The sequence below is a fragment of the Myotis davidii genome, unplaced genomic scaffold, assembly GCF_000327345.1.
Source record: "Myotis davidii unplaced genomic scaffold, ASM32734v1 scaffold32, whole genome shotgun sequence".
NCBI classification, from domain to species: domain Eukaryota; kingdom Metazoa; phylum Chordata; class Mammalia; order Chiroptera; family Vespertilionidae; genus Myotis; species Myotis davidii.
The window spans coordinates 1,743,737-1,754,517 of record NW_006286587.1 but is presented as its reverse complement, the minus strand read 5'-3'; the positions used below and the strand labels follow the sequence as shown (position 1 = coordinate 1,754,517).

The 10,781-nt window shown below is 49.3% G+C and overlaps 1 protein-coding gene and 1 pseudogene across 1 annotated transcript; one reads left to right on the top strand and one right to left on the bottom strand.

The window, feature by feature from the left end:
* The first annotated feature begins 344 nt into the window (after positions 1-344).
* SPEF1 (sperm flagellar 1) lies at positions 345-5,579 on the top strand. Its single transcript, XM_006758051.2, has 7 exons — positions 345-971; positions 2,024-2,135; positions 2,459-2,615; positions 2,819-2,858; positions 2,989-3,049; positions 3,194-3,317; positions 3,422-5,579. Exons 1-7 carry the CDS (start codon positions 863-865, stop codon positions 3,527-3,529), a joined length of 711 nt encoding a protein of 236 aa, XP_006758114.1. The 5' UTR covers positions 345-862; the 3' UTR covers positions 3,530-5,579.
* Positions 5,580-6,950: 1,371 nt separating this feature from the next.
* On the bottom strand, positions 6,951-10,770 carry LOC102767000 (annotated as a pseudogene).
* Between the last annotated feature and the right edge of the window lie 11 nt (positions 10,771-10,781).

Here is a 10,781-nt window from a genome sequence, read left to right as displayed (position 1 = left end):
CCCATGGAAGAATAGCTTTTGGGATGGAGATGAGGGATGTGGAGTTCTTGCAGCTCTTCTATCTATAAACTCCTGTTCCAGCAGTCCCCATACAAATACAGGTCTTCTGTAAATACCCTTCCTATTCTCCTACCTATTACCCCATTGAAACAAATAGGTGAGAACTATCAGTATTTTACAAAGGAGGCTAATAGGGAGGAGTTAAATGACCTGCCCAAGGCACTGGCCTTGAGCTCTCGTGTTCTCCCTGGGAGTCTGGGTTTCATACCAAATGCCCCACCAGGATACTGCTGGGACTGGGCTGGGAATGGGAGGGGCTGGGGGTGGGGATGGGCCTATGAGCACAGAGCTTTGAGGAGGGATCCAGCAAGGCGGTACTATCACAGAGCCCGGATGGGAAGCCGCAGGTGCTGCCTTCACTTGGGACTGACCGCTACATAAGCCAGAAGGGGGTCCCAGTCCTGGGGATGCTGGTGCAGGGTTCTGCGGGCCTGGTTGACTTTGGAAGGACCCAGAGCGAGCCAGTAGCTGGTCCTCAGGTGGCGTGGGCAAAAATTATTTCTTTTTGGGAGACGGGGAAGACAAGGCCACCTATAACCGCCTTTTCAAATCTGGAGGCCTGAGAGGAGGTAACCGGGACAAACTACAACTCCCAGAAGCCTCTGCTCTCTGGAGTCAAGGATGGTTGTCATGGTTTCAGAAAACAATATGGCCTCTCCCAGCTGGGACGGGAGTCTCCGGGTTAGAGAGGCAGAAGCGGGTCTGGACGCCCTCGGCGGCGAGGGAGGAGACGCTTGAGCGGCCGTGAGTTTGGGACTGGACGCTGCCCGGCTGGATCAGCCTGCCTTTGCCGAGGGTGCCAATGGCGGGCAGTGTGGACGAGGAGGCGCTGCACCAGCTGTACCTGTGGATAGACAACATCCCTCTGTCCCGGCCCAAGAGAAATCTCTCCCGGGACTTCAGTGACGGAGGTGTGCGCCTGTGTGTGTCCACATTTCTGTCCTGTAGGCACGTGTGTAAGGGGTCTTTGTGCAAACATATCTTTACGCTTGTGTACGTGTGTGGTGTGCATGTTTGGGGGGTTGTCTATCTCCGAGGACTTCAGTTGCAGAAATGAGTCTGAGTGTGTGAGTGAGTAACTCTCTCATGGGACTTAATGACTAAGGTGCATATCTGTGTATGTATTTTTGCATCTCTGCGTGTGTGCATGCACATTGCTATATTCTATATGTTTATCTTATGGGAGTCAGAGTGTGTGCTCCTATGTGTATTGACACATTTTGTCCTGTGTGTATGTAGGGGAGTCTTGTGTGTATATGTGTTGTTTTGTGATTGTGAAGGTGCCTGTGTGTTTAAGATTGTCTCTTGGGATTTTAATGTGTGACTCTTTGTGCTTCTGTATGTATGTTGGTGACTGTCTCTTGGAACTCCAGTGATGGAAATATGTGTATGTGTCCATCTCTCTGTGTGCTATATGTGTGCTTGGACATGTGTGTAGTGTGTGTGTGTGTGCTATGTGTGTCTGGAAAGGTATGTATCCTGTGTATCTACACATTCTATCCTATGTGCATATCTGTAGAGGGATCTTATCACATATGTTTTTGTGAGTCTATGACTTTCTCCTGGGACTTTGGTGTTGTATGTGTGTGTGTATCTATATTTATGCCTAGGATGGAGACCCAGGATCCTGAAGGGCTCCCATGGAGAGTCCTTCTCTATCAGGACACCAGAGACCACAGTTTTCAAATGCCCTGAGTTAATGGGGAAGGAATGTAGCCCCCCTGGAGTATGCTGGAGGCTTAGTCTCCAGCCGTTCACTGATCTCACTTCCTTCCCCCCCCCACCGTCCTCTTTCACCCCTCTCTTCCTATCATCCTTTTCCATTTCCACATCTCCACCTCTCCACTTGGCCCCACCACTCTGCCACCCATGATTCTCCCATTCCACCCATTTGTTCTCTCTTCCTCTTCTCCCTTTCCCATCCCCGCCCCCTTCATGTCTGCTCCCACTCCTACTCCTTCAGTTCTGGTTGCAGAAGTCATCAAGTTTTACTTCCCCAAGATGGTGGAGATGCACAATTATGTCCCTGCCAACTCTCTCCAGCAGAAGCTCAGCAACTGGGGTCACCTGAACAGGTAGCAGAATATCTGGGTGCACTAGCAGGATTTCTGGCCCCTACCCTGGGCTCCCCGGCAGGGCTGCCCCAGCCCCTCCACCTCCTATGGTCTCCACAGCCCAGGCAGACAGAATTGTCTGGTGACAAAATTAAGGGACTCTTCTATTGGGGAGGTGAAAGGTAACTTGGGACACCCAAGAACAGGGCTCAGGTACGGTGCTCTTCCATCCCCCCGGGGCTGTGCACTTAGCACAGCAGCTGCCGCACCCCTCTTGCTCTCCCCCACCTCCCTCACTTCACTGCCTGGGGACGTGGTCCGCCATCCCTGTGTCTACCGTCCAGGAAGGTGCTGAACAAGCTGAATTTCTCGGTGCCGGAGGACGTGATGCACCAGATTGTGCAGTGCACCCCCGGCGTGGTGGAGTTGGTGCTCATTCCACTGAGGCAGCGCCTGGAGGAGCGGCGGAGACGCAGGAAGCAGGGCTCGGGCTCCTTACAGGTGCCACCTACTCAGACTTCTTCTCCCCCTGCTCTGAGGGAGCTTCCCAGCCTGCAGAAAGCCCCACCGTGGCGATAAGTGTGGGAGAAGGGTGCCTGGTTAAAGGGAGCCTGGCCTGGGGGACGGTGGGTGGGTGGGAGGGACATGGGGCTCTTTGGGGATGGGCGAGCAGGAGCTCACAGTGGACCCCGGGGTTCTTTTAGGAGCTGGTTCCCCAGGACGGCAGTGGTTACATGGATGTGGGTAAAGTGGCTTTTACATTTCCTACCTCCCAGGGGGAGCTTTTCTCCTTTCCTTCCTTGGGGGGAGAGAGGAGGGAAAGACAGGAAAATAGGACTCCAGAAGGGTTACTCCACCACTTACCTCTTCTCAGGTTTGTCCCAGAAGCCCCGAGGGGAAGGTGCCCAGGACACCCAGGGAGGCGGGCAGCTCAGGTAAGGAAACTGGGAGTTCCTGACCTTACCTGACCAGGTAAGGGGGTAGGGAAGGCAGGAATGGGGCAGGGGAGTGGGGAGACCTGGCCGAGGGGCCCTGGAAAGATGAGGGTCAGGCCTTCCCTAAGCTGCTTCCCACCCCAGGGGGGGCCGGCAGCCGGTGCCCCGGCGTCCTGGGTATAGCCAGGTGCTGCACGGCGACCCGAGCGTCATCCTCCAGATTGCCGAGAAGGAGCAGGAGTTGTTGGCCTCGCAGGAGACTGTGCAGGTGGGAACCCTGGGAGGTGCGGGGTGGTTGGGGGGGGTTGGGGCCTGTGGAGGACGGGATGAAGGCAGCGGGTCCCTGGGTTTGACCTCTGCGCGGCCGCCCAGGTCCTGCAGATGAAGGTGCGGCGCTTGGAGCACCTGCTCCAGCTCAAGAACGTGCGCATCGACGACCTCTCCCGCCGGCTGCAGCAGGCGGAACGGAAGCAGCGGTGAGCTGAGCAGCTGCTCAGGACGCAGGGATGCCCCAGTGTCTGCCAGAGCCCTGAAAAGGCCGACACACCCACAGAACAGCCCATGCACCCACAGAGCGCGGACTAACGGGCGGGAAGGGGGCGGGTCCAGCTGCTCCTAAGAGCCTCCGGGAGCCCCTCCCTCGGGGTGAGGGTGAGCATGGTGGGTGGGCGGTGGGACAGGAGCCCTTACGTCTGAGCACGGAACTGAGCCACCTCCTCCCACTCCATCCGGATCAGGAGAATGGACCACTTTCCAGAACCCAGAAACCGTGTGCGGAGGCCTGGTGTGTACCCCAAAGCAGTGAGAGACACCAGGCGCTCTGCTTTGGAGCTCCCTGTGCTGGGCTTTGGGGGATGGTCCCCCCACTGGGTCCGCACCACTAGAACCGGGTCCCCATCCAGCTGTGAGAACAGTGATGTCTCCATCTAGTTCTTTGTGCCCTGGGCCATTGGGGAAGCTGAGGGAGTCCCTGGCCTCTCCTGTGCTCACCTGGGACCCATCTGGAGGCTGGAGGAGGGCAGCTGCTGGAGAGGAAGGGAGGAGGAGGGGTTCAGCCATGTGTGGGGAAGACATCGGCTGTGCCTATACCAAATCGCCCTCCCCTCCCATGAGGTAGAGTTGAGAATATTTAGGGTATATGGGACAAGGCTGCCCCCATTAAAAGCAGTGTGTTCTCTCTCTTGTGCTAACCTTCTCTCTCTGCCTGGATCCTGGTGGGCAGTGAGGTCCTGCCTCCCTTTTGTTGCACCCTTCACCCCTTGAGGGCCTTTTATGCCCAGAATGGGTCTTGCCTTGTGGGCAGCTGGGCCCTGGGTGGCCACTGCTTTGTAGGCTGATGATACTACATTATCAGGTCTTCTGCACTAGGAGAGTCTGACTTCTAACTCTGGCCTTACTAGACTGACCCCCAAATCCACCCTCACACTCTCCTCCATCTCTGTCCAAACCCACATTTCAGATTCTCTCCAAATGTAGCCACATACTCACCCTAAACCATGCCCGTGGACTGACTCCTAAATATGTCCTCTGTGTGACTCAACCCTGCTCACAGACTGATCCCAAGTTTTATGGACTGAAGACAAGCTTAACTCCCAACCCTGACTGAGACACCATGGCCAGGGTGTGACCCTAACTCTGACCAGTAACATTGAACATTTGTAAATCCTAAACCTCCTACAATTCTGTTCCTAGGCATATATGCAGCATATACCCAGGAGAAACTTAAGCTTCGCGTTCTGTGTTCTGGGACATATGTATAGCAATGTTCATAGCAACACATTTTGTAATAGCAAAAGAACTGTTATCTGTTACTGTGTAACAAATCACCGCACACCTAAAGGCTTAAAACAGCATTTATTATCTCATATTTTCTGTTGCTCAAGAGTCCAGGGATGGCTTAGCTGGGTCCTCTGCCTCAGGGTTTCTCACAAGGCTGCAATCAAATTGTTAACCAGAGGTGTAGTCTTATCTGAAGGCTTGACTGGGGAGGGACTCACTTCTAAGTTCATCTGGTTGTTGACAGAGTCCAGTTTCTTGTGGACTGTTCGAGTGAGGGCTTCAGTTTCTTGCTGGTTGTTGGCTGGTGGCTGCCCTCATTTCCTCGTCATCCAGCAAGGGAGAGAGTTAGATGCTAGCAAGGTGGAAGTTATAGTCTTATCTAATGCAATTACAGAAGTGACATCCATCACATCTGTCATATTCTATGTATTTGAAATAAGTCACTAGATCCAGCCAACATTCAAGGGGAGAGGAACACATAGGTTTGAATACCAGGAGGGAGAGATCAATGGGAGCCATTTTAGAAGCTGGCTATAAGGAGGAAAAAGCAACAGAAGATGAAATCTAGGATAGGGGTTGCTTCTGAGAGAAAGCAGAGGGCAGAGATGCAAGAGGCACATTAGTAGATATAAGTTATTTGTAATGTTTTAGTTCTTGGGGCAAGTGGTGGGTTTACAAGTGTTCACAAATGGGCTGTTTATGGACAACTGGGGAGAAAGTGTGAGGTTATTTATTGTTCTGAACCATTAAATAACAAACAAGGATTATGTGGTGTCCAATTCTATTTACCTGAGTTCCTAAATTAATACAAATAAAAACTGATAACTATTCATGACCTTGGTCTGTGCCCTTCCCTTGCACTCAGCCTGGTCTTAGGTTAAACACTGGCTGCAGCCTGGCCCTCTGTCTTACCCAAATTAACCGCAGCCCTGCATACATATTGACCCAGTCTAGCACTGTTCTCTCTCCATCATCTGCACTGGGTCTTCAGTGTTCTGTTCTCTAAACCTTTCATCCATGGACCGTATTTTTATGCTCCTGTGTGTGGAGCTGGAAGGCATGGTTTGTAGAGGGGTCTGAGGATCAGGGTGTGGGGTAGGGCATGGTTCTGCCTGACAGGAGCACAATGGACCCAGAATGCAGGTTCAGCGATTGGGGTTACCCCCTTAAGAGTTTGCTGACCTCCTCCATTAGCAGAGGCTAGGCCAGGTCCTCGGGGTTCTTCCTCCTTGAGCCCCGCCCCCCCATTCCTACCACCCAGATATGCCTGAGACTGTTTTAATATCTCAAAACCCTACAGATCAAACCCCAAAAGAGGTGGAGAATTTTATTGAATGTTTCTTGGGAACAAATATGAAGGTGGATTACATCACACATTATGTCTATAACTCTTCTTTAAACATCTCTCTTGTTCTCTAAACTTCCCTTCTGACAGCCACTACCATATTTTTCCCACTCTGCGCCTCACTCCCCTATTGCCTTTCTGATCCACACTAAATCAGATTTCTTCTGGTTCATTCATTCATTAATTCCTCAAATGTTTATTGAGTGTCTACTATGGACTAAATACCAGGAACACAAGGATGACGATAAAACAAGATTTGTATTCTATTTTCACAATCCTAGGAGGGGAAAGGCATGTAAAAAAGCATTTAACATTTTTTGTTACTTAATATTTTGAATAGATCAAACACATCAAAACATATAAGCCCGCCTGGTGTGGCTCAGTGGTTGAGCGTCGTCGACCCATGCACCAAGAGGTTGCTGATTTGATTACTGGTCAGGGTACATGCCCAGGTTGCAGGCTCCATCCCTGGTGGGGGGCATGCTGGAGGCAGCCGATCAATGATTCTCATCATTGATGTTTCTGTCTCTCCCTCTCCCTTCCTCTCCGAAATCAATAAAAATATTTAAAATATACATTTTTCAAAAACATAAAAAGTGAAAACTCACCTTGGTCCCCTACACCTCCGATAACCTTTTTCTTTAGTTTTTGCATATTCCTCCATAGTATCTTAATGTGAATACAAGCAAATATGCACATTTATTGTTATCGTACCCCCAATCTTTTTTAATATAAAGAAGCAGATTATCCACTCTTTTCTGTATTTTTTAAAAATTATTTTATGTACAAAAAGATAGCATTCTGTCATAAGATAGATGTCTTGAATGACTCATTCATGAAGTTCATTTAGTCCAACTTAATGAAGCCTACGTCCTTCGTGTACTGACAGAAACACTGGCGACACATGTTGAGGCCGTATTTCCAGATCACAGTGTGGCAGTTTGAGCAGCTGCAGCAAGGAGAACCCTGGTGGAATTTCCTCAGATGGCTCCAGTGGAGTTGCTGGTGACCCATCTTGCTCTCTGTGTAGCAAAACAAGGCAAAAGGCTCTTTTCTGTATCTTGATTTTCCACTCAACATGGTCTCTTTTAGATATGTGATGGTCAATATTGTGTGCCAACTGGACTGGGCCACAGGGTGCCCAGACATTTGGTCAAATGCTATTCTGGGTGTTTTCTGTGAGGGTGTTTTTGGATGAGTTTCATTTAGATGGGTAGTCAGATTGTTCTCCCTGATGTGAGGGGGCCTCTTCCAATCAGTTGAAGAAGGCCTGACTAGAATAAAAAAGCTGTGTCTTCCGTGAGTAGGAGAGAATTCCTCCTGCCTGACAGCCTTTGAACTGGGAGATGGGCTTGTTTTGTTTTGTTTTTGCCTTTGAACTTTAACTGAAGCATGAATTCTTCCTGGGTCTTGAGCCTGCCAGCCTTTGGACTGGAACAAAACCATGGGCTCTCCTGGGACTCCAGCTTGCTGACTCATCCTACAGCTCTCGCAACTTGTCAGCCTCCATGACTGCATGAGCTACCTCATCTATCTCTGTCTCCCATTGGTTCCGTTTCTCTGGAGAACCTTGACTAATGCAATATTTTTCCATTACAGTATGTACCGGTACATTGAAAACTTCCAAGTAAAATTCTATTGTCTGTACCAAATTTAATCAGCCCTCTATGGACACTTGGCTTATTTTTAATGTTTTATTAATAATACAACAATGAAGAACCTCACACATTCATGATTTAATGTTGTGTACAAGTATATCTGCACGATAAATTCTAGAACTGAGGTTGTCCAGTCAAAGGATACATACATTTGCCCTGACCGGTGTGGTTCAGTTGGTTGAATGTTGTCCTGTGCACTGAAAGGTTGCTGGTGTACTGTGCACTGAAAGATTCCTGGTCAGGGTACATGCCCAGGTTGCTGGTTCAATCGCTGGTCAGGGTATGTGCAGGAGGCAACCAATCTATGTTTCCCCTCTCACACTGATGTTTCTCTCCCTGTCTCTTCCTCTCTCTCTCTCTCTCAAATCAACAAATCATATTTTTATAAAAAGAATACATGTATTTTCAATCTTGGTAGATATTGTGAAATTGTCATCTACAAGGGCATGGTTCAGAGCAAAGGCTGATGTCTGGTGGCCCGTTGGCCTGCTTTGGTTTGCAGTGCTGTGTTTTTACAAAATTTCTAATTTTTATATTGATGAGGATGTGAAGTAACTGGAACTCTCATACTCTGCTGAGAGTGTGAGTACAAACATTTCAGAACAGTTTGGCAGTTTCATATAAAATTAAGCATATGCCTATGCTATTGTATGAGTTCAATCAGAGAAGCAGAAAGACTTTGTTACAGGGACTTGATGTCAGGTAACTGTTAAAGAGGCTGTTGTTTTGCATCTGATTCTGGACCTCAAAGCTCACAGGTCAGGCAGTTGGGAAGGAAGGATGGATATAAAGTGTGTGTGTGTGTGTTTGGGGGGGGGGGGGGCGGAGAACGGATGAGTTGGAATCCATGAGCACAAGCTGGAGCCTTTGAGAACAAACTGGAACTCACCTTAGTTCCCACTGCCTCCAAATTTGATGATGTGGGTGTCGTGCTGGAGAAGTCGGTGCCCTTTCCTATCTGGCCCAGGAGTCAGAGAGGCTGAAGGAGGATCCAGGGCAAGGTGGAGCAGTTATGGGCCTGGGTGCTACCCTGCCAATGAGATGAGCCAGCAGATCAGCAACAAAGTGGATAGGCAGGAGCTCCAGACCTTGCAGGTGTAAAAACCAATATAGCCACTGTTTTCTTTTACCCTCCAAATCTCATGCAAAAATGTCTGTTGTGGACCACCCTAATTGGAAACACACATGGAAGAGAATTCTGGGAAATGTAGTTCCTTCTAAATTGGTACATTATAAAATCACCACAGCCATGTTCCAGCAATTCCATTCCTCAATATATACTCAAGAGAAATGCATCCATATGTTTACCAAGATATGTACTAGAATATACACTATAACATAGTTTCCCCCTTAAACCACAGAGGTTACCTTCTAAGACCCCCAGTGGATGTCTGAAACCTCGGAGAGTACCAAACCCTACACATACTGTTTTTTCCTACACATACATACATAGCTATGATAAAATTTAATTTATAAATTAGGCACTGTAACAGATTAATAACAATAATAACTAATAATAAAATAGGACAATTATAACAATATACTGTACTAAAAGTTATGCGACGGTGGTCCCTCTGATACCAATTGAGACTACAAATTCCCTCACTGTTATTATCATGATAATGGGATTTTTAAAAATTTATTTTTAAAATATGTTTTTACTGATTTTATTTTTTGGTTATTTTTAGAGAGAAAGGGAGGGAGCGTGTGTAACTTTGATCAGCTGCCTCCTGCAAGTCCCTTACTGGGGATCAAGCTAACAACCTGGGCATGTGCCCAAACTGGTAACCTCTCTGTGCATGGGACAATGCTTAACTAAATGAGCTACACAGGGCAATCATGAAATTGTTGACTGTTAACTATCCTGTACCCACCTATGTAAAAGAGTATGTGTCTATCATTTTATCTTTCATCCAATCCCAGAGTTTCTCTCTCCCCCACCCCTCACCTTTGCTTTCTCCCACCTCCCTATTCTATTGCCAATGGATTTCATGTCATCCACTTATGTCTTCTCTTTTGATTATAATGTATAAAGCAGGGTGCAGAACTGCCATTTTTTTCGGAGCATTTTTCTCAATCCGTGGAGGTTTTTCTTCCTGGCAATTGTCATCAGTTTGGTTCAAATAAACTCACACAAATTCTCTGCAGGGTTGAACGTTTCTTACTTTGACAAATTGGAGGGGGGGCATAGCAGAGTGCATGGAAGGTGGGAGTGGGTAGTGAGAGAGCATCTGGCAGGAGCTGGTGGGCTAGGTGGAAATCTCCCAGTGCCAGCACCTGCGGACAGCATCTCAAACTCCAGAATGCGCAGGAGTCACCCAAAAATCTGCTAAAAAGTTTGTGAGGCTCTGCTGGAGACAGTGGCAGAGCAAGGAGCGCTTTGCAGCAGAGTAGCACTCGATGGAGACAATAGCTCAGGAAGGTTAGTTTGCCAACAGCGTGCAGACAAAAGCACAGGGTAGGAGCCTTGGAGGCTCCCAAAGGCAGCGATCAGGTCCTTTTGAAAGGAAGCTGGCCCTCAGCCTTTCAGGCCATCTCTCCCCTAGTCACGTTGGAAGGAGGGCGCCCTGCCGGCACTTTAGGGACTCTGTTCCCGCCGGGGAAATGGTGTGTGTGTGTGTGTGTGCCTGTGTTCAAGCACAAGCAGGCGGAGGTGCAGCTAGAGCCGCTGAAGACTCTCCCACCGCTATCCCCTGCCTCTCGTTCCTCTACTCCCGGCAGGCGCCCACAGCCCACCTTGCAGCGCTGAGCTAGGGGCATCCTGCTGCCAAGACATCCTGCATCCTGCTGCCATGACGACCGCCTCCTTGGAGACCCGGTGCTGAGGCTGCGGTCCCGGAGGGCCCCTGGTTCTCCCAACCCCCACCCCGCGTGCCTCCTTTGTTCTGATGTTTTTCTCCGCGAGAAGGGCTCCCAGGAGGAGTCTCAGGTCCGCGCCCGAGCGCGACGG